General features: G+C 42.5%; 2 protein-coding genes across 5 annotated transcripts in view; one reads left to right on the top strand and one right to left on the bottom strand.

The window, feature by feature from the left end:
• On the bottom strand, window positions 1-22,561 carry LOC139409207 (signal-transducing adaptor protein 2-like). Of its 3 annotated transcripts, none has more exons than XM_071154035.1 (14): window positions 22,429-22,561; window positions 9,798-9,869; window positions 9,530-9,649; window positions 9,393-9,449; window positions 8,407-8,564; window positions 8,122-8,253; window positions 7,848-7,917; window positions 7,133-7,235; window positions 6,865-6,963; window positions 6,461-6,532; window positions 6,264-6,338; window positions 2,688-2,756; window positions 792-920; window positions 1-611 (listed from the first exon to the last, which is right to left on the bottom strand). In XM_071154035.1, exons 1-14 carry the CDS (start codon window positions 22,519-22,521, stop codon window positions 562-564), a joined length of 1,299 nt encoding a protein of 432 aa, XP_071010136.1. In that variant the 5' UTR covers window positions 22,522-22,561; the 3' UTR covers window positions 1-561. The 3 variants fall into 3 exon arrangements, with proteins under 3 accessions (XP_071010136.1, XP_071010137.1, XP_071010138.1); XM_071154036.1 differs by lacking the exon at window positions 22,429-22,561 and adding an exon at window positions 21,943-22,143; XM_071154037.1 differs by lacking the exon at window positions 2,688-2,756 and having other exon boundaries at window positions 375-611.
• The window catches only part of LOC139409206 (MPN domain containing), a 7,651-nt gene continuing 6,361 nt past the window's right edge, over window positions 21,902-23,191 (top strand). The window contains exons 1-2 of one of the 2 annotated variants that reach the window (XM_071154031.1): window positions 21,902-22,321; window positions 22,456-22,937. In XM_071154031.1, the coding sequence (XP_071010132.1) occupies window positions 22,820-22,937 (118 nt within the window). In that variant the 5' untranslated portion in view covers window positions 21,902-22,321; window positions 22,456-22,819. Of the gene's footprint in view, window positions 22,322-22,455; window positions 22,938-23,127; window positions 23,149-23,191 lie in introns of those variants that run through there. The other variant, XM_071154030.1, reaches the window with a different exon arrangement.

Consider the following 23,191-nt stretch of genomic DNA (forward strand, 5'->3'; position numbering starts at 1 on the left):
TACCATTGATTTCTTTTATTTCATTCAGGAGACATTGGCTTCATTGCCTTTGACAAAAGTCTGTTGTAGAATTGAGACAAATGTATATCAATATAAATATAGAATACCTTAGCATGTCAAAACGACAAAGAAACAAAAACACTGACAGGTTTAGAATTGATACTGTAGGTCTATTGGATTATATTTAATACAAAAAATGTGCAAATATACAAAACAACCGTGGTGCGAATGTGACAATTAAATGCCGATTTACAGTCTTAAATTTGCTATTGTCTGGTTTGGATGAAGCGATACAGGAAGGAGCAATCGATAAGGCATTCATCTTAGAGTCTGAGCATACACAGCCCAGCTGAGAAGGAACAGGGAGAGACCCAGGCACCCAGCCCAGGGGAGGAGGCGGCCAGAGTAGCCCAGAGGCAGAGTCTGACAGAGGGAAACACGGTTCATGTCTCTGTCTACCAGAGAAAGTGACATGTTGAGTGTCCCCATTTTGTTGTGAAGCCATTGCTGTAGCAGGCTTTTCCACTTGCTGGTTGACTAAGCTGTCAGGAGAGGTTACTGTTATTGCACCCGCCTCTTCTCCAACTTCAACTTGAGCTCCTCAGATATGGCTGAAAGGAACAAGAGAGTCAAGAAACAAGCATTTAACTTTGGAATGGTTTTATCTACATTTCAACAATACATACGCAACAAGTTCCCTGAGCGATTACCTCTAAATCATATTCAAGACGGATGGAACTCTAAATGACAAGATAGTAAAAAAGGAAATAGAATCAAAATGGTTGACCTACTCTGAGCCACAGCATGTGGTGGGACAGAAGTCACAGTGATGTCAGGGGTATCTGTGGAGGTCGAGTGGGAGGTACGAGGTGTACGAACAGAAGGCACCAGTGGTGGCATCAGGGCCTTCCTCTCAGGTCCTACAACACAAGGGAAAACAATTTCATTGACTGATTCCCAAAGGGAAGATTCAGTGGATAGCCTAAAAAATAAACACACAAGACAAAAACACCTCAAGGTGCCATGATAGGTATTTTTTTTTTAAATGCATGTCGACTGCCTTATAAAATGAGATACAGTGCATTCGGAAAGTATTTAGACCCCTTGACTTTTTCCACATTTTGTTACATTTCAGCCTTATTCTAAAATTGCTTAAATAGTTTCGCCCCTCATCAATCTACACACAATACCCCATAATGACAAAGCAAAAACAAGTTGACATTTTTGCAAATGTATACAAAATAGGTAACATTTACATAAGTATTCAGACCCTTTACTCAGTACTTTGTTGAAGTACCTTTGGCAGCGATTACAGCCTTGAGTCTTCTTGGGTATGACGCTACAAGCTTGGCACACCTGTATTTGGGGAGTTTCTCCCATTTCTACTCTGCAGATCCTCTCAAGCTGTGTCAGTTTGGATGGGGAGTGTCGCTGTACAGCTATCTTTCAGGTCTCTCTAGAGGTGTTCGATTGGTTCCAAGTCCGCGCTCTGGCTGGGACACTCAAGGACATGTCCCGAAACCACTCCTGCGTTGTCTTGGCTGTGTGCTTAGGGTCATTGTCCTGTTGGAAGGTAAACCTTGGCCCCAGTCTGAGGTACTGAGCAGATTTTCATCAATGGTCTCTGTACTTTGCTCCATTCATCTTTCCCTTGATCCTGACTAGTCTCCCAGTCCCTGCAGCTGAAAAACATCTCCACAGCAGGATGCTGCAACCACGCTTCACCGTAGGGATGGTGCCAGACGTGACGCTTGGCATTCAGGCCAAATAGTTAAATCTTGGTTTAATCAGGCCAGAGAATCTTGTTTCTCATGGTCTGAGTGTCTATAGGTGCCTTATGGCAAACTCCAAGCGGGCGGTTATGTGCCTAATTATTGAGGAGGGCTTCTGTCTGGCCACTACCATATAGGCCTGATTGCTGGAGTGCTACAGAGATTGTCCTCCTTCTGAAAGGTTCTCCCCTCTCCACAGAGGAACTCTGTCAGAGTGACCATAGGGTTCTTGTTCACTTCCCTGACCAAGGCCCTTCTCCGATTGCTCAGTTTGGCTGGGTGGCCAGCTCTAGGAAGAGTCTTGGTGGTTCCAAACTTCTTCGGGAACTTGTTCTTGGGGACCTTCAATGCTGCAGAAATGTTTTGGTACCCTTCCCCAGATCTGTGCCTCGACACAATCCTGTCTTGGAGCTCTACAGACAATTTATTCGACCTCATGGCTTGGTTATTGCTCTGACATGCATGGTCAACTATGGGACCTTATATAGACCGGTGTGTGCCTTTCCAAATCATATCTAATCAATTGACCTGACCACAGGTGTACTCCAATCAAGTTGTAAAAACATCAAGGATGATCAATGGAAACAGGATGCACCGGAACTCAATTTCAAGTTTCATAGCAAAGGGTCTGAAACTTCTGTAAATAAGATCTGTTTTTCATTTTCAATACATTTGCTAACATTTAATAAAAACTTTTCACTTTGGTATTATGGGGTATTGTGTGTAGATTTATGAGGGGAGAAAAATATTTAAACCATTTTAGAATAAGTCTTTAATTAACGTAACAAAATGTGGAAGAGGTCAAGGGGTATGAATACTTTCCAAATCCACTGTATCTACTAAGACCGCGAAAACAATGTTACACTTTTTTTTGTCTTTGCAAGACCGCAGAAGGCAAGAAAATAGGCTGCTCACCAGAGCTGAGCAGCACTTCACTTGGCAGAGATGTTTGATGGGGCAAATGGGGGGTCTGACGGGGCATCACTAAAACATAAAACACAATGTTTCAAAACCTTGCTCCTCTACGTGTTTCAAGTACATAGTTCATTAAATATTTTTCAGTTAATGGCTGAGGCTAGGTTATTATAGTTGTGATTTTATATATTTGTCTTCATCTCTATTCGTTTATTTCAAAATTCAGTGTTCTGGACATGTGAGTTGTTTGGCGCCCCCTAGAGGCAGTTTAAATGCAGCAGTGTAGAATTAACCTGTTTGTGTCATGTGACAGAAAGCAGTTTCAGAAGTGAAGCAATGTGTAAAATGTGACAGTAGTTACAAAGCTTATAAAGGATGTTTAAGGATTGTATGACAATGTCTGCAAGTACATTTGTTTATTAACACATGACAAATGTTTCACATAATTATTATTTTACTGAAACATGAAAATGGAGTTTGCTGTTAGCTACTTTGCATTAGCTTCAACACTATTTCTCCCTAGGGACACCTAGCTGAGCAATATCAAGCATTGAGTTGCATTCTAGCGATTTTATTTTATATTCGGCTTTAGATTGAGTACTCTTATTCCTTATTTCGTACAGTTATTGTGAAAGACATTCTGTGCTCTATACTACTGTACTACTGAAAACATGTACTTTTGTTGTTTATGGCAGTTTCACACTGATTCAAGTACATTTCCAAAAAAGGCACCCTGCTTCTCAGAGTTATTTGAATGAGTGTTTAGCTAGATAAGGGCTACTGTACATTTAGCAAGTCCAGTATATTCAGTTAGTTTTCAGATTTACTAGTTTTTATTTAGTTTCAGTTTGATAAAAACATTTATATATTTAGTTTCAGTGTTAGAGACAGAAAGTAGCCTATGCATGGGAGGCTAGGATCATATGTGTTGTAGGCCTATAGCAGGGCTCTCCAATTTTTTTCTGGTTGGGGCAGTGAGCAGACTGGAGTGGCCACGCCCCAACCAGAAAAAAATAGCTAGCGAGATGATTAGCTCTGGGGAACACCCTCAGTGGGGTGGGAGGCAATAAGCAGACCAGAGTGGCCCTGATCAGAAAAAAAAAGAGGGTGTATTGCTTTCTTTACAGACTCTGCTTCACATTTCTTTCCTGTTGTTCGATAGTGATAGCAAAGATGAACATCTTGTCAATATAATAGCTCAAGTAACCGCTCTAACAATGAAAATGCATGTCCTCAAAGATGGAGACGAGATCAGGTGGGATCATTCTAGCCAATGAGAGGGCAGATACGCATGTGAACAGTTAGAAATAAGTAGTTTTTCCTCAAAGGACGTAACAACCTAAACATGACTCTATTTAACTAAATAAGCCTCAAGTAATTTGACACTCATACACCTCCATGCAAACACGTCTGCTTATCTTGCAGGGAAAGATTTTGGGCAGACGTAATCCTCTCGCTTCGCCTCATCTTCTCTGGTGATAGCTAGTGAGTGATACACAAGCTAGGCTTATTTGAAACATTGCCATCTACTGGCAGCATTTACCTGCCAGAATCAGAAGCTCAAAAACCAAATGACAAAAAAGCTTGAAAACCCAATTTGATTTGCCAAAAAATTCAAAAATATACACTGCTCAAAAAAAATAAAGGGAACACTAAAATAACACATCCTAGATCTGAATGAAATATTCTGATTAAATACTTTTTTCTTTACATAGTTGAATGTGCTGACAACAAAATCACACAAAAATGGAAATCAAATTTATCAACCCATGAAGGTCTGGATTTGGAGTCACACTCAAAATTAAAGTGGAAAACTACACTACAGGCTGATCCAACTTTGATGTAATGTCCTTTAAACAAGTCGAAATGAGGCTCAGTAGTGAGTGTGGCCTCCACGTGAGGTCTAGCATGGTCTTGCATTAGGAGGAACCCAGGGCCAACCGCACCAGCATATGGTCTCACAAGGGGTCTGAGGATCTCATCTCGGTACCTAACGGCAGCCAGGCTACCTCTGGCGAGCACATGGAGGGCTGTGCGCCCCCCCAAAGAAATGCCACCCCATACCATGACTGACCCACCACCAAACCGGTCATGCTGGAGGATGTTGCAGGCAGCAGAACGTTCTCCACGGCGTCTCCAGACTGTCACGTCTGTCACATGTGCTCAGTGTGAACCTGCTTTCATCTGTGAAGAGCACAGGGCGCCAGTGGCGAATTTGCCAATCTTGGTGTTCTCTGGCAAATGCCAAACGTCCTGCACGGTGTTGGGCTGTAAGCACAACCCCCACCTGTGGACGTCGGGCCCTCATACCACCCTCATGGAGTCTGTTTCTGACCGTTTGAGCAGACACATGCATATTTGTGGCCTGCTGGAGGTCATTTTGCAGGGCTCTGGCACTGCTCCTCCTTGCACAAAGGTGGAGGTAGCGGTCCTGCTGCTGGGTTGTTGCCCTCCTACGGCCTCCTGATGTACTGGCCTGTCTCCTGGTAGCGCCTCCATGCTCTGGACACTACGCTGACAGACACAGCAAACCTTGCCACAGCCATCCTGGATGAGCTGCACTACCTGAGCCACTTGTGTGGGTTGTAGACTCCGTCTCATGCTACCACTAGAGCGAAAGCACCGCCAGCATTCAAAAGTGACCAAAACATCAGCCAGAAAGCATAGGAACTGAGAAGGGGTCTGTGGTCATCACCTGCAGAACCACTCCTTTATTGGGGGTGTCTTGCTAATTGCCTATAATTTCCACCTGTTGTCTATTCCATTTGCACAACAGCATGTGAAATTTATTGTCAATCAGTGTTGCTTCCTAAGTGGACAGTTTGATTTCACAGAAGTGTGATTGACTTGGAGTTACATTGTGTTGTTTAAGTGTTCCCTTTATTTTTTTGAGCAGTGTATATAAAAAAATAAACAGCAATTTCTGATGGTTTTTATTTTATAGTCAAAGATAAGTTTCAGTATAGTTTTACAAAATGTTTTAATTTGATTTCAGTTTACCAGTGGTGTAAAGTACTTCAGTAGTTACTTTGGTTCTGCACTACTATTTTTTACTTTATTCCAAAAGAAAATGATGTACTTTTCAGTCCATACATTTATACGGACACCCAAAAGTACACATTACATTTTGAACGCTTAGCAGGACAGGAAAATGGTCTAATTCACACACTTATCAAGAGACCATCCCCCGGTCATCCCTACTGCCTCTGATCTGGCAGACTCACTGAACACATGCTTTGTTTGTAAAGTGCCTCTGGCTATCCATATATAAAAAAGAAAAATGGTGCAGTCTTTAATTGAAGGAATTTGAAATGATTTATACTTTTGATACTTAAGTATATTTAAAGCCCTTTTTTAAAAGTACTTTTACTCAAGTAGGATTTTGCTGGGTGACTTTCACTTTTTCTATTAATGCATCTTTACTTTTACTCAAGTATGACAATTGGGTACTATTTCCACCACTGCAGTTTACAAAAAAGTATTTTTTCCAATTTCATTTTTTGTTTACTACAATAACCTTGGTCTGAAGTTGTTAGATTAGTACGGTACCAGTAGTTTTAAGAGAGTGGGACTCACCTGGCAGACGAAAGCGTGTGGGAGGAGTCTGAGAGAGGTGAGCAGGCTGCAAAGTAGTGTCTTTCTTTTCTTTCTCTGGAAAAGCACACAGACAAGAATAGCAACAGAGGGTGAGAAATTAAATCATTCTTGGAAATTAAATAATACTTGAAGTGCGTTTGAAGACAGAGGGGAGCGGGACAAAGGATAGTACTCACGGGTATCATTGAGGTCAAGGCACACTCTTGTATCTGACTCAGGCTCTGGAGTTGGTACACGCCCTCTTGGACCTGGGATTAAAACACAATATTCCTTTTACCTCTTCTTCAGCATAATTCATTGAATCTGTTCATTACTAAGGCAAAACATAGATCATTTGAAGCTTGAGATAGAAGTTGACCTGAGATCAGATCCTTTCCCATGGTCTTACGTCAGATAGCGTCTACATGACGCAAATGGACTATCTGTCTTGTCTAAAAAATGTTTGTTAGTGGGAACTACCTCTAATTCCTAATATGAATGAGAGCTATAAGTGGTCAAGTGCATTTGGCGACATTGTAAAGGTGTAGGTGTGTTTGTTAACAGGGTCAAGGAGGTCCCAGTAAGGTAGGTATGTATATACCTGGTTTGGGAGGTAGAGCAGGGACTGGCACAGGGGGTATGGGAGTACTGGGGACACACTGCAGACTCTCTCCATTCTCCTCATTTGCCTGAAAAAACGCTAGGGAGACAGAGGGCATGAATGTTGACCATGACCGATTAGCCAGAGCATTACTTAACTCATGATGGACAATGAACAGAAACACAGAGGGGAAAACAGGGAGAATGTAAAAGAGAATGTAAGAGCGAATGAAAGAGAGCAGTAGTAAGTGCTATGTGCTCCATCTTACTGATGCGCTCTTCGTACGGTCCTTCCATAATGAAGGGTGTCAGAGTTCCATCAGTCTTGTCCACCAGACAGTTTATGACATCATGCAGTGTGGCACAGAAGATCTACAGGCAGAACCATCATTAACATTCTGCACACACCACCTCATACTGGAAATACAGTGAAACAGCTGAAAAGACTGTCAATATGGCCCATTTATGGCCCACTGTCAATATGGCCCAGACTGTCAATATGAAACATTTACCACGCACTCTGTGCCAGAAATCAGAGAAAAGTGCTCAGAGATTGGCTAAAGCAGAACTAAGGCATTATGCAGGTCACAACATCAAAAAGCACCAATAAAGGTAAGATGTATTATCACAGTGATTGATTTGTCTGTTTTTCCAGGAGAAAACAGGGGCAGGCAAAGACAATCTTATGGTTTGTTGTCCTGTGACTACCTGCAGAATATTTCATCAATGTCTTCCTTATCACTCCTTCACATTGGGTTAACCTGAGGTTCAATACCTCTCCAGGGTCATAATGAGAATTCCCATTCATAAGTTTAGAATGAGGAAAAGTGAAATAGTTAACTGCCATAAAGAAAATAACTTTAAAATAAAATAATCTGTTTAAAGTACTGTGTTTAAAGTGTTGTGTGTGGCAGTGGACAAGCAGGTGTATTCAGCAACGAGGAAGCAGGAATAATGATTCAGGAATCCGTTTGAAACACTCACTGGAGTATCTACATCGATGGCGTATCCTCCGTCATGTTTCCTGGTCACTCGATAGTGTCTGAACACAGACCTGCCAGAAGAGAGAGTATCAATGAGTGACACATTAATTCATTAGAAGAAATCTGTCACATGAACAAATAAGTACAGGCTTTCCTTCACTTGATTCAGCATGTGTTGCTTTGATGGACTATTAATCAAACTATCATGTGACGTGTATTTTCTTTGATTGAACTGTAGACAACACTGTCAGGAATTGAGGGGAATGGGAGTGTACCCATTGAGGTCCTGTCGAGTGGTGACAGCCAATGAGGCGCCATCCCTGCTAGGCCGAATCAGCAGGTTCCCACAGTCAGAGTGTCTCTCCAAAGTCATCTCTGCCTCTGTACGAGACACGGGCTGAAAACACCTGCACATAGAACATCCACATATAACACATCTGAACAGTAGAAGAAAATTGGGCAAACAGAGCTAGCCAGACACCAGTAAACAGCCCAGTGTAAACCTCTGGCTACCAGCACCTTTGTCCCCTAGATTTCTAATGTATATATAGGACACTCACGCAGGCATGTCCCCTACGAGGCTGAGGTAAAGGTTGGAGCTGGATGCTGCCGCAGGGGTAGGGGACAGGGTCTTCAGTCTCTCCCTCTCGGTCTCTACCGTCTCTCTCATCATGTGGATCTGGCCTGGCAGCAGGTTGAGTGAGCTTGGCACTGACAGCTGGAGGGAGAGACACAAGGAGTATTTACCATCATTTAGACCAAAGGCCATAAAACACTGGAAATGTTTGAGGCAATATTGACTAAGCTGTGTGCCATTATGCCATTGTTACCAATGCAGTTTCATCAAATTCCCCACAGACAGATAATTATATAACACCAATAAATATATGGCATGATATTATACTGTCCGTGCATGCCAGTGAGACAGACAGCTTGAGAGATGGGAAGCGAGCCAAGACGAAAGTAAAAAAAAATAGGGTAGGAAAGAGAAAGATCAGGCTTAATTAAAAATGTGTAATCATAAAAGTGTGATTTGGGGCCTCCCAAGTGACGCAGCACTTTAAGGCACTGTATCGCAGTGTTGGAGCGTCACTACAGCCTGGGGTTCGATCCCAGGCGGTGTCCCAACCGGCCGTGACTGGGAGTCCCATAGGGCGCCTGCAGGCTGACTTGGGTCGTCAGTTGAACACCGTTTCATCCGACACATTGGTGCAGCTGGCTTCCTGGTTACGTGAGAGTGTTAAGAAGCGTGGCTTAGGATGCATAACTCGACCTTCACCTCTCCCGAGCACGTTAGGGGAGTTGCAACGATGAGACAAGATCGTGATTGGATATCACAAAATTGGGGCGAAAAAGGGGGCATAAAACATAATAACTGACTTGATAAGTGTTCTTATAATCCCTGCCAAGACTGGAGATAAGCAGGGCTTGAACCATGAGATAAAATAAATTATTCTCAGTTTACTGACCAGATATTACCAGGAAAACTAGCCTACTGAGCCATATGTGGTATGATAGTGAATTAGCTGTATCATGTTTCACTAACCTCAACTACAGAGTAGATGAAACCTTTCCATAGTTCTCGAGCCTCTAGACTTGGGGCCTGTAGAGTGAAGGAAAAAACCCATTAATTAAACAATAGTAATGCAAAACAAAAAGGAAAATAGTCATCCATGTCCTTACAGTGATTTTGATCTCCCCATCCTCCATACGCAGGATGAGTCTGGCTGCCTCCAGGTTTCTGTCCCGATTGCAGTCATCAGTCAAGGAGATGGGGCCACGGAGCTCTAGTTTCTCCACATACTGTTGAAAACACACACAAATGAGTATTCAGTGACAAATGGGAGTGGCCACCACCCCAATACATCGACCACTGAGCTTTCTTCCATCTGATGTCCCACTTGTCCCATCGTAGGCCCCTTCTCTTGCCCATTACTTCCAGTTAACTCACATAATTGTCATTGGTGTTGTTGTAGAAGAAAAGAATGTTTCCACACAAGCATGTCCATAGTCGCCGAGATGCCTAGAAAGACAGAGAGAGGTGGTGGAAGACAGACAATGGCTATGACACGTTGTATGACACCATAAAGATTTACAAGAATACTGCATGAGATGAACTATAGATAATTAATTCCCGTTTGTCAGTATAGTTATGTGTAATGAGTCGTGTCATTTGAGTCACCAGTCTACACAAAGTGGCACATTATATTATCGTTGAAAATCGTTCTCCTGGTGTAATTCATGTAAATCCTGTTGAACTGACTGACCGTGTCTAGTTCCCATCAAGCCTAACATGTGACAGGACTGGCTTGAATTATGAAGATAACCACACCGTGGCTGGCTTTTGACCATTTTAGGGGATTCCTCACAAATTTTTCAATGTTTGGTCCATTTCAGATGTTTGGTACTATATTTAATATTATCTGAATCTTATTAATTCAAAAGGGCCAATTTGGATGCAATCAATTAGCTTCATTTCTCAGAGAAAATGTCAACAAAAGAATGGCATTCCTGAAACAATCTTACTTGTTTCTAACTACAGAAACAATTTCATAACAATCTGAGATGGTGGGTAACATCACTTGCTGAAATGAAATGGAACGACTCTGGTAGTAAACAGAACAAAACAGGCTGAATGACAGATTGGGAAAACAACCACATATCACGGGATGCCATTATTAGAACCCCAACACTGTCCAGTCATGTCTGAAGCCCAGCCCCTTGCTCTAATCGAACAATACAGCAAAGACAATAATAATAAAGACCTGTCCATCTAATCTGTCACACCAGCCTGCTCCAAACTTAATGCCTTGGGGCAATAAGTAGTCTAACCAGTTCTGTCTCTGACATCCCTTGGCTCCTTCAGAGAGAACAAAGTCCAAAAAACACCCTATTTACCAGAAACCATTTATAATGTGTGTTCCACCTATAGCACACATACTAGAGCCGGCATGCAGACATTTTCTGTGTTAGTTACCCAGGAATATCCCTGGGTAACTATCTCAAACATTTAGACAATGTCTCAAAATATGGCTTAAAAATGTTAAGGGGATTAAATTGTTGGTGCAAAGACTTCAGGGGAATCCAGACAACAAACATTGATCGCACAAGACAACCCAAATTGAATTGTCCCATAAAACAAATTAAAATGTCAGCCATTTGGCTCACATGGATATTGTTGTGTTTTAATTGTTAAAATTAGTCCTTGTGCAGAGCAGGGCTGGGAATTGCCAGGGACCTCACGATACAATATCACAATACTTAGGTGCCAATATGATATGTATTGCAATTCTCATGATTATATATGTATTGCGATTTGATAGTGATTTTACTGCGATTCGTTGTTCTAAACATGTTGCTCACCATATCTGCTGCAGTGGGACATGAGAAAACATGTTTTGATCAGTCATGGAAATAAAAGGTCCTGAAAACAAAATTGGATTTCTAAAAGTTGAGAACAAGCTATGAAGCAAAAATACTGAGTTTTGGTGCAAGTAAAGCCAACTAGCGCTAAAATAATATTGCGAGTCAAAGCGATACAATATATAAAAAATTATATTTTAATATCTAACTATTTATTCCCCCTCCCCCATCACTAGCATAGAGTTCTATGGTTTGTTAAACTTTTAAATCAATGTTTTTTGTTTGGCATACATTTTAAGTGAAAAATCTAAGTACCAGTGCAATGTCGTAACCGTGGAATTGCCCAACATCTCGACATGTAAGTTTGTGTGTACCATGACGATAGGAAATATTACAGGAAACTCCAGGGAGTTTCCAGCTTGCTTAAGTAGTGGCCCAGGCTCATTCCACACATTAGTGAGATGTAAATCACTCATCTGGATCAGCCCTTCCCCAGTCAACAACAAAACAAATATTTAACCTTTATTTAACCAGGTAGGACAGTTGAGAACAAGTTCTCATTTACAATTGCGACCTGGCCAAGATAAAGCAAAGCAGTTCGACACATACAACGACACAGAGTTACACATGGAGTAAAACAAGCATACAGTCAATAATACAGTAGAAACAAGTCTATATACGATGTGAGCAAATGAGGTATGATAAGGGAGGTAAAGGCAAAAAAAAAGGCCATGGTAGCAAAGTAAATACAATATAGCAAGTTAAACACTGGCATGGTAGATTTGCAGTGGAAGAATGTGCAAAGTAGAAATACAAATAATAGGGATGCAAAGGAGCAAAATAAATAAATAAAATAAATACAGTAGGGAAAGAGGCAGTTGTTTGGGCTAAATTATAGATGGGCTATGTACAGGTGCAGTAATCTGTGAGCTGCTCTGACAGCTGGTGCTTAAAGCTAGTGAGGGAGATGTTTCCAGTTTCAGAGATTTTTGTAATTTGTTCCAGTCATTGGCAGCAGAGAACTGGAAGGAGAGGCGGCCAAAGAAAGAATTGGTTTTGGGGGTGACCAGAGAGATACCTGCTGGAGCGCGTGCTACAGGTGGGTGATGCTATGGTGACCAGCGAGCTGAGATAAGGGGGACTTTACCTAGCAGTGTCTTGTAGATGGCATGGAGCCAGTGGGTTTGGCAACGAGTATGAAGCGAGGGCCAGCCAACGAGAGCGTACAGGTCGCAATGGTAGGTAGTATATGGGGCTTTGGTGACAAAACGGATGGCACTGTGATAGACTGCATCCAATTTGTTGAGTAGGGTATTGGAGGCTATTCTGTAAATGACATCGCCGAAGTCAAGGATCGGTAGGATGGTCAGTTTTACGAGGGTATGTTTGGCAGCATGAGTGAAGGATGCTTTGTTGCGATATAGGAAGACAATTCTAGATTTAATTTTGGATTGGAGATGCTTAATGTGAGTCTGGAAGGAGAGTTTACAGTCTAACCAGACACCTAGGTATTTGTTGTTGTCCACGTATTCTAAGTCAGAGCCGTCCAGAGTAGTGATGTTGGACAGGCGGGCAGGTGCAGGCAGCGATCGGTTGAAGAGCATGCATTTAGTTTTACTTGTATTTAAGAGCAATTGGAGGCCACGGAAGGAGAGTTGTATGGCATTGAAGCTTGCCTGGAGGGTTGTTAACACAGTGTCCAAAGAAGGGCCAGAAGTATACAGAATGTGGTCGTCTGCGTAGAGGTGGATCAGAGACTCACCAGCAGCAAGAGCGACATCATTGATGTATACAGAGAAGAGAGTCGGTCCAAGAATTGAACCCTGTGTCACCCCCATAGAGATTGCCAGAGGTCCGGACAACAGGCCCTTCGATTTGACACACTGAACTCTTTCAGAGAAGTAGTTGGTGAACCAGGCGAGGCAATCATGTGAGAAACCAAGGCTGTCGAGTCTGCCGATGAGGATGTGGTGATTGACAGAGTTGAAAGCCTTGGCCAGATCAATGAATACGGCTGCACAGTAATGTTTCTTATCGATGGCTCTTAAGATATCATTTAGGACCTTAAGCGTGGCTGAGGTGCACCCATGACCAGTTCTGAAACCAGATTGCATAGCAGAGAGGGTATGGTGAGATTCGAAATGGTCGGTAATCTGTTTGTTGACTTGGCTTTCGAAGACCTTAAAAAGGGCAGGGTAGGATAGATATAGGTCTGTAGCAGTTGGGGTCAAGAGTGTCCCCCCCTTTGAAGAGGGGGATGACCGCAGCTGCTTTCCAATCTTTGGGAATCCCAGACCACATGAAAGAGAGGTTGAACAGACTAGTAATAGGGGTGGCAACAATTTCGGCAGATCATTTTAGAAAGAAAGGGTCCAGATTGTCTAGCCCGGCTGATTTGTAGGGGTACAGATTTTGCAGCTCCTTCAGAACATCAGCTGACTGGATTTGGGAGAAGGAGAAATGGGGAAGGCTTGGGCGAGTTGCTGTGGGGGGTGCAGTGCTGTTGACCGGGCTAGGGGTAGCCAGGTGGGAAGCATGACCAGCCCTAGAAAAACGCTTATTGAAATTCTCAATTATAGTGGATTTATCAGTGGTGACAGTGTTTCCCATCTTCAGTGCAGTGGGCAGCTGGGAGGAGGTGTTCTTATTCTCCATGGACTTTAGTGTCCCAGAACTTTGAGTTAGTGTTACAGGAAGCAAATTTCTGCTTGAAAAAGCTAGCCTTGGCTTTTCTAACTGCCTGTGTATATTGGTTTCTAGCTTCCCTGAAAAGCTGCATATCACGGGGGCTGTTCGATGCTAATGCAGAACGCCATAGGATGTTTTTGTGTTGGTTAAGGGCAGTCAGTTCTGGGGAGAACCAAGGGCTATATCTGGTTCTACATTTCTTGAATGGGGCATGCTTATTTAAGATGGTTAGGGAAGGCATTTAAAAAAAATAACCAGGCATCCTCTACTGACGGGATGAGATCAATATCCTTCCAGGATACCCCGGCCAGGTCGATTAGAAAGGCCTGCTCACTGAAGTGTTTCAGGGAGCGTTTGACAGTGATGAGTGGAGGTCGTTTGACCGCTGACCCATTACGGATGCAGGCAATGAGGCAATGATTGCTGAGATCTTGGTTGAAGACAGCAGAGGTGTATTTAGAGGGCAAGTTGGTTAGGATGATATCTATGAGGGTGCCCGTGTTTACGGCTTTGGGGAGGTACCTGGTAGGTTCATTGATAATTGATTGAGGGCATTAAGCTTAGATTGTAGGATGGCTGGGGTGTTAAGCATGTTCCAGTTTAGGTCGCCCAGCAGCACGAGCTCTGAAGATAGATGGGGGGCAATCAGTTCACATATGGTGTCCAGAGCACAGCTGGGGGCAGAGGGAGGTCTATAGCAGGCGGCAACAGTGAGAGACTTATTTTTAGAGAGGTGGATTTTTAAAAGTAGAATTTCAAATTGTTTGGGTACAGACCTGGATAGTAGGACAGAACTCTGCAGGCTATCTTTGCAGTAGATTGCAACACCGCCCACTTTGGCATTTATATCTTGTCTGAAAATGTTGTAGTTGGGGATGAACATTTCAGAATTTTTGGTCATCTTCCTAAACCAAGATTCAGACACAGCTAGAACATCCGGGTTGGCAGAGTGTGCTAAAGCAGTGAATAAAACAAACTTAGGGAGGAGGCTTCTAATGTTAACATGCATGAAACCAAGGCTATTACGGTTACAGAAGTCATCAAAAGAGAGCGCCTGGGGAATAGGAGTGGAGCTAGGCACTGCAGGGCCTGGATTCACCTCTACATCACAAGAGGAAAAGAGTAGGATAAGGGTACAGCTAAAAGCAAGGAGAATTGGTCGTCTAGAACAGAGAGTAAAAGGAGGTTTCTGGGGCGATGAAATAGCTTCAAGGTATAATGTACAGACAAAGGTATGGTAGGATGTGAATACAGTGGAGGTAAACCTAGGTATTGAGTGATGATGAGAGAGATATTGTCTCTAGAAACATAATTGAAACCAGGAGATGTCATCTCATGTGTGGGTGGTGGAACTAATAGGTTGGATAAGGTATAGTGAGCAGGACTAGAGGCTCTACAGTGAAATAAGCCAATAAACACTAACCAGAACAGCAATGGACAAGGCATATTGACATTAAAGGAGAGGCATGCTTAGTCGAGTGATCAAAAGGGTCCAGTGAGTAGGGAGGTTGGTTGGGGTCACGGCGATTCAGACAGCTAGCCGGGCCATCGGTAGCAAGCTAGCATAGGATGGCGGTCTGTTTTTAGCCACCTCGTGCGTTTCCGTCGGTAGGATTAGTGGGTTCCGTGTGGTAGAGGGGATCAATCCAATTCGCAAAAAAAAAAAAGATAGTTATAGAGGCCCAAGAAAAAAGGGGGAAAAAAATTGTCCGATAGAGCTATTCAGATAGCAGCCGATAAGACAGCTAACGATTAGCGGGCCGCAGATGGGCGTTCAGGTAACATCGCGACGGAGGAGCCAGCTGGATAACTCCCTCGGGCAGATAACGTCGGTAGTCCAGTTGTGAAGGCCCGGTGGGGCTCCGCGTTGGCAGTAAAACGGGTCCGGATGAGTGATTGTAGCCCAGGAGTGGCTGATGGAACGCTTCAGCTGGCTAGCTCGGGAATAATTGATGTTTGCTCCGGGATCGACGTAAGCCGATAGTCACACGGATAGCAGCTAGCTAGCTGCGAGATCCAGGTATAAATGTCCAGAGCTTTCGGTTGAAATCCGGGGACATGGAGAGAAAAATAGGTCCGGTATGTTCCGGTCCGAGCTGCGCCGTACAAAACTGGCGATAGATTTGAGCTAAAGGATAGCTGATGACCACAAACCGTGGTTAGCTGAATACTAACGATTAGCCAGTAAAGAAGCTAACTAGCTTCTGGCTAGCTTCTGGTTAGCTTCCATGGAGGATTACAGATGAGGTAAATAATAAATAAATATATTTTTCATATAAATTGGTGAGGCGGGTTGCAGGAGTGTTTTGAAGTTGAGTTTATGGAAAAACAAATATAAAAAGGTATGTGAAGAAAGTTGCAAATATATATACAGTGGGGGAAAAAAGTATTTAATCAGCCACCAATTGTGCAAGTTCTCCAACTTAAAAAGATGAGAGGCCTGTAATTTGCATCATAGGTACACTTCAACTAAGACAGACAAAATGAGAAAAAAAATCCAGAAAATTACATTGTAGGATTTTTAATGAATTTATTTGCAAAATATGGTGGAAAATAAGCATTTGGTCACCTACAAACAAGATTTCTGGCTCTCACAGACCTGTAACAACTTATTTAAGAGGCTCCTCTGTCCTCCACTCATTACCTGTATTAATGGCACCTGTTTGAACTTGTTATCAGTATAAAAGACACCTGTCCACAACCTCAAACAGTCCTACTCCAAACTCCACTATGGCCAAGACCAAAGAGCTGTCAAAGGACACCAGAAACAAAATTGTAGACCTGCACCAGGCTGGGAAGACTGAATCTGCAATAGGTAAGCAGCTTGGTTTGAAGAAATCAACTGTGGGAGCAATTATTAGGAAATGGAAGACATACAAGACCACTGATAATCTCCCTTGATCTGGGGCTCCACACAAGATCTCACCCCGTGGGGTCAAAATGGTCACAAGAACGGTGAGCAAAAATCCCAGAACCACACAGGGGGACCTAGTGAATGACCTGCAGAGAGCTGGGACCAAAGTAACAAAGCCTACCATTAGTAACACACAACGCCGCCAGGGACTCAAATCCTGCAGTGCCCGACGTGTCCCCCTGCTTAAGCCAGTACATGTCCAGGCCCGTCTGAAGTTTGCTAGAGAGCATTTGGATGATCCAGAAGAAGATTGGGAGAATGTCATATGGTCAGATGAAACCAAAATATAACTTTTTGGTTAAAAACTCAACTCGTCGTGTTTGGAGGACAAAGAATGCAGAGTTGCATCAAAATAACACCATACCTACTGTGAAGCATGGGGGTGGAAACATCATGCTTTGGGGCTGTTGTTCCTGCAAAGGGACCAGGATGACTGATTCGTGTAAAGGAAATAATGAATGGGGCCATGTATCGTGAGATTTTGAGTGAAAACCTCCTTCCATCAGCAAGGGCATTGAAGATGAAACGTGGCTGGTCTTTCAGCATGACAATGATCCCAAACACACCGCCCGGGCAACGAAGGAGTGGCTTCGTAAGAAGCATTTCAAGGTCCTGGAGTGGCCTAGCCAGTCTCCAGATCTCAACCCAATAGAAAATCTTTGGAGGGAGTTGAAAGTCTGTGTTGCCCAGCAACAGCCCCAAAACATCACTGCTCTAGAGGAGATCTGCATGGAGGAATGGGCCAAAATACCAGCAACAGTGTGTGAAAACCTTGTGAAGACTTACAGAAAACGTTTGACCTCTGTCATTGCCAACAAAGGATATATAACAAAGTATTGAGATAAACTTTTGTTATTGACCAAATACTTATTTTCCACCATAATGTGCAAATAAATTCATTTAAAAAATCCTACAATGTGATTTTCTGGATTTTTTTCCCCTCACGACAAGACGAGGACAAAGGACGTCTGACTGCTATGCCATCTTGGTGACGGAAATTAAAGATGTAAGAAACAAACTAATATTGAAATTATAGAACGCTTGTGGATTTCTATTAGATCAAAGTGGAAACAACATAGTTGTCATACACGAAAGGGTCTTGTGGTCAAGCGACAACAAATGCGTTTGAGTGACGGGGTGGGACTAGGTCTCTCTCTCTCTCGAAAGAGAAAAAGAGATGACTCAAGTAGTGGAGTAAACTATACAAATGGACATTACGCAGACGTATCACATTTAACAAACCAAACATTAAAATACCATTATAGAAGGTGAAGTAAAAACCCAAACCGGTCCGTGCATCAATACCGCTAGATTGTAAAATATGCTATACCGCCCAGCCCTAGCGGGCAATACACTCCTAGCCCTCCTCATCCAGCAGGTATGTGTGTTTGATCAAATTCAATACTATTTTACAGTAAACAAACTGACAAACTTTCAGCGTGCTTATAGGGAACGACATTCAACAAGCACAGCAGTTACATAAAATACTAATTGGCTGAGAGAAATTGATGCTAAAAAGATTGTGGGGGCTGTTTTGTTAGACTTCAGTGCGGCTTTTGACATTATCGATCATAGTCTGCTGCTGGAAAAATTGATGTGTTATGGCTTTACACCCCCTGCTATATTGTGGATAAACAGTTACCTGTCTAACAGAACACAGAGGGTGTTCTTTAATGGAAGCCTCAAACATAATCCAGGTAGAATCAGGAATTCCCCAGGGCACCGTACTCTTTTCAATCTTTACTAACAACATGCCACTGGCTTGGAGTAAAGCCAGTGTGTCTATGTATGTGGATGACTCAACTAGAGGTCGACCGATTAATCGGAATGGCCGATTAATTCGTTCCGATTTCAAGTGTCGATAGCAATCGGTAATCTGCATTTTTGGACACCGATCACGGCCGATTACATAGCACTCCACGAGGAGACTGCGTGGCAGGCTGACTACCTGTTATGCGAGTTCAGCAAGGAGACATGGTAAGGTGCTTGCTAGCATTAAACATATCTTATAAAAACAATCAACCTTAACATAATCACTAGTTAAACTAGTAATATCATCAACCATGTGTAGTTATCTAGCTTGTCCTGCGTTGCATATAATCGATGCGGTGCCTGTTCATTTATCATTGAATCATAGCCTACTTCACCAAACGGCTATTTAACAAGCGCATTCGCAAAAAAAAATTTGCTGTTGTTGCACCAGTGTACCTAACCATAAACATAAAATCAATACACACTTATATATTTTTAAACCTGCATATTTAGTTAATATTGCCTGCTAACATGAACTTCTTTTAACTAGAGAAATTGTGTCACTTCTCTTGCGTTCTGTGCAACAGAGTCAGGCTATATGCAGCAGTTTGGGCCGCCTGGCTCGTTGCGAACTGTGTGAAGGCCAACTTCGCCAAATGGGGGATGACTTAATAAAAGCGCATTTGCGAAAAAAGCACAATCGTTGCACGAATGTACCTAACCATATACATCAATGCTTTTCTTAAAATCAATACACAGAGGCATATTTTTTTAAACCTGCATATTTAGTTAAAAGAAATCCAGGTTAGCAGGCAATATTAAAGTAGGGAAATTGTGTCATTTCTCTTGCGTTAACTGCACGCAGAGTCAGGGTATATGCAACAGTTTGGGCCGCCTGGCTCATTGCCAACTAATTTGCAAGAATTTTACGTAATTATGACATAACATCGAAGGTCGTGCAACGTAACAGGAATATTTAGACTTATGGATGCCGCCCATTAGATAAAATACGGAACGGTTCCGTATTTCACTGAAAGAATAAAACTTTGTTTTCGAAATGATAGTTTCCGAATTTGACCATATTAATGTATTTCTGTGTGTTATGTTATAATTAAGTCTATGATTTGATATCTGATAGAGCAGTCTGAGCGGTGGTAGGCAGCAGCAGGCTCGTAAGCATTAATTCAAACAGCACTTATGTGCATTTGCCAGCAGCTATTCCCCGTGCTTCAAACATTGAGCTGTTTATGACTTCAAGCCTATCAACTCCCAAGATTAGGGTGGTGTAACCGATGTGAAATGGCTAGCTAGTTCGCGTGGTGCGCACTACTAGCATTTCAATCGGTGACGTAACTCGCTCTGAGACCTTGAAGTAGTTGTTCCCCAGCGGCTTTTGTGGAGCGATGGGTAACGATGCTTCGAGGGTGGCTGTTGTCGATGTGTTCCTAGTTCGAGCCCAGGTAGGGACGAGGAGAGGGGCGGAAGCTATACTGTTACACTGGGAATACTAAAGTGCCAATAAGAACATCAAATAGTCAAAGGTATATGAATTACAAGTGGTATAGAGAGAAATAGTCCTATAATAACTACAACCTAAAACTTCTTACTTGAGAATATTGAAGACTCATGTTAAAAGGAACCACCAGCTTTCATATGTTCTCATGTTCTGAGCAAGGAACTTAAAAGTTAGCTTTTTTTACATGGCACATATTGCACTTTTACTTTCTTTTCCAACACTTTGTTTTTGCATTATTTAAACCAAATTGAACATGTTTCATTATTTCTTTGAGGCTAAATTGATATTATTGATGTGTTAAGTTAAAATAAGTGTTCATTCAGTATTGTTGTAATTGTCATTATTACAAATAAATGATAAAATGCAAAAAAATTGGCCGATTAATCGTTATCTGCTTTTTTTGGTCGTCCAATAATCAGTATCGGCGTTGAAAAAAATCATAAATCGGTGGACCTCTAGACTCAACACTATACACGTAAACTACTACAGCGACCGAAATGACTGCAACACTTAAAAAGCTGCAGTTACTTTCAGAATGGGTGGCAAGGAATAAGTTAGCCCAAAATATTTAAACTAAAAGCATTGTATTTGGGACAAATCATTCACTAAACCTCAACTAAATATTGTAATGAATAATGTGGAAATTGAGCACGTTGAGGTGACTAAACCTCTTGTAGTACTGGATTGTAAAACTGTCATGGTCAAAACATATTGATATAACAGTAGCTAAGAGATGGGGAGAAGTCGGTCCATAATAATGTGCTGCTCTGCCTTAACAGCACTATCAACAAGGCAGGCCCTAGTGGTCGCACCCAGACTACTGTTCAGTTGTGTGGTCAGGTGCCACAGAGGGACTTAGGAAAATTGGAATTGGCTAAGAACAGGGCAGCATAGCTGGCTCTTAGATGTGCACAGAGATAACATTAATACAAGACATGTCAATCTCTCTTGGCTCAAAGTGGAGGAGAGATTGATTTCATCACTACTTATTTTTGTGTGAGAGGTGTTGACATGTTGAATGCACCGAGCTGTCTGTTTGAACTACTGGCACACAACACAAACACCCATGTACACCCCACAAGACATGCCACCAGAGGTCTCTTCACAGTCCAGAACAGACTATGGGAGGTACACAGTACTACATACAGCCATGACTACATGGAACTCTATTCCACATCAAGTAACTCATGCAAGCTGTAAAATGTTATTTACCCCCCCCCAAGATAAAATACACCTTTATGGAACAGTAGGGGACTGTGAAGCAACAGACCAGCTCTGAAAAATACCTGATTTGAATGGTCAAAAGACCAATTAGTGTAAACAATATCAGAATTGGTCTGCCTGTGTAAACGCAGCCAATGACATGCCATTTTAACAGACTTCAAAATGCTATATTAACTCTTCACATAGGAATGAATGCTGTCACATGATCGATGGCTTTGGCCATTACACAGTCTTGTTTTGTTTAAGAGCCTGGACGCTTGTTTTGAACGTTAACAGGGGGGTGGGTTTCCTTTCTGGAACGTTCCAACAGGAATATGTTCCAAAAACTTTGTATATAATATTACGACCATGGGTTTATACCCGTGGATTTCGACTGCTGGACTTCGGGCTAGAAGGTCGAGTCCTGCTCCATTACAATAACTAGCTTGGCAACAAGCAACGCATACAAAAAGTTATATTGCGGCAGAATATGATACCAGTAAACCTTAGTACATTTAGCCTCGGGATGCCTTGCTTGACCACACCCTCCTTCCACCAATCCATTTGTTTTTATGGACTGAAAAAAGCAGAAGCTCTGAGCTGTCCGATCAGGTCAATTGTCGGTAGGGAGTGGGTTATTTCATTATGTTTTTCACTCACCACGTTTATTCCGAAACATCTCTGTCCTCGTTCCCTACGGACAAACATTTAAGAAAAAGCTACGTGGTGAGTTGATGCCTTTTCGGTAGCTACTTTTCTAGGTGGCTTGATTCCGTTTTTGGAACGGATTCCTGTTGAAACGTTACAAAGGTTATACCCACCCCTAACAAGGCAGGCCCTAGTGGTCGCACCCGGACTACTGTTCAGTTGTGTGGTCAGGTCCCACAGGAACATATCCATGTTAACGGAAAACACACAACTGACCACCTGTGCTAATTAGCTAGCTAGCATACCTGTGTGTAAGCGTAACTGGGTAGGAAGTGTTCGGACGTTTAGTTTGTAAGCACACAGCCATATGGATCTGTGCAAACATGCTACAGTAAGTATATTTATTTGATTATTTCGTGGTATCTTAATCGACACAGGAAGTCTGTCTGACCCTAGTGTATTGAATTACTACTACACAATGTAGCAACATCTTTATACCTTGTCTTCGAATGACCTTTTTTCCAGAAATCCTTCGTAGTAGCAGTGTGGAAGCTGTTCGCGCTGTCGCCCAGCTCGCTTGGTCGCCGCCATCAGTGCCGAGCGCGACGAAGAGTTTACGCACGGCAACCGTGATTCCCCGCTCTCCAGGTTAAGTGGTTTATCAACACCTGGGTGGACTTATGGCTTGAAGTGAACAAGAAAAATGTATAACATAAGATATCGACAGTCCCTGTCAGAGAAAAGCCACGAGGTTTGGTTGGTCGTCCAGCTATAATTTGGAGAAGCTTTTGTTATGTGCTTAAGTATCATCTGGCGTTCCTCTCTTGACTGGAAACAATTGCCCTCTCTGTAGAATTGTCCGTAGAGTACTACAGGTGCCACTTGAGGCATGTCTGTCGCCAAAACACGCCCACTGCTGGCTAAACGCTCATTGGTCTATTTCACATTGGGCCATACCTATTTTTCCAGACGAGGAAGCGCACAGACGTTTTTACAAAAAACTTTCGGTGAGTGCAGGAACTACCGTAAATTACATTTAAAAAATTGTTTCTCACTATAGTTGAAGTTTTAATTAGGCTACTTATTTAGTCTACTAAGCTCAACGCGTACAAGATCTCCTACGCCTGTGTTAACCTCAGAACTTATTTTCGGCGTTTAACCCAAAACCCATTCTTTCCCCATTCATGTTCCCCATAGGGATGGCTGAACGAACCAGAGGTAACTAATTTCCGAGCTTTAGAACTAGGCTACAAACTGGCGA

The sequence above is a fragment of the Oncorhynchus clarkii genome, chromosome 5 (assembly GCF_045791955.1).
Source record: "Oncorhynchus clarkii lewisi isolate Uvic-CL-2024 chromosome 5, UVic_Ocla_1.0, whole genome shotgun sequence".
In the NCBI taxonomy this organism is placed as follows: Eukaryota; Metazoa; Chordata; class Actinopteri; order Salmoniformes; family Salmonidae; genus Oncorhynchus; species Oncorhynchus clarkii.

Bases quoted from the DNA above. Each gene is read 5' to 3' on its own strand.
- LOC139409207 (XM_071154035.1), bottom strand. From the start codon at position 22,521: ATGGCGGCGACCAAGCGAGCTGGGCGACAGCGCGAACAGCTTCCACAC. The intron at 8,565-9,392 runs GTTAGTGAAACA...CTCTCCCTCCAG, and splicing joins TCATCTACTCTGTAGTTGAG to CTGTCAGTGCCAAGCTCACT. The intron at 2,757-6,263 runs GTGAGTCCCACT...TTTATGTTTTAG, and splicing joins CACACGCTTTCGTCTGCCAG to TGATGCCCCGTCAGACCCCC.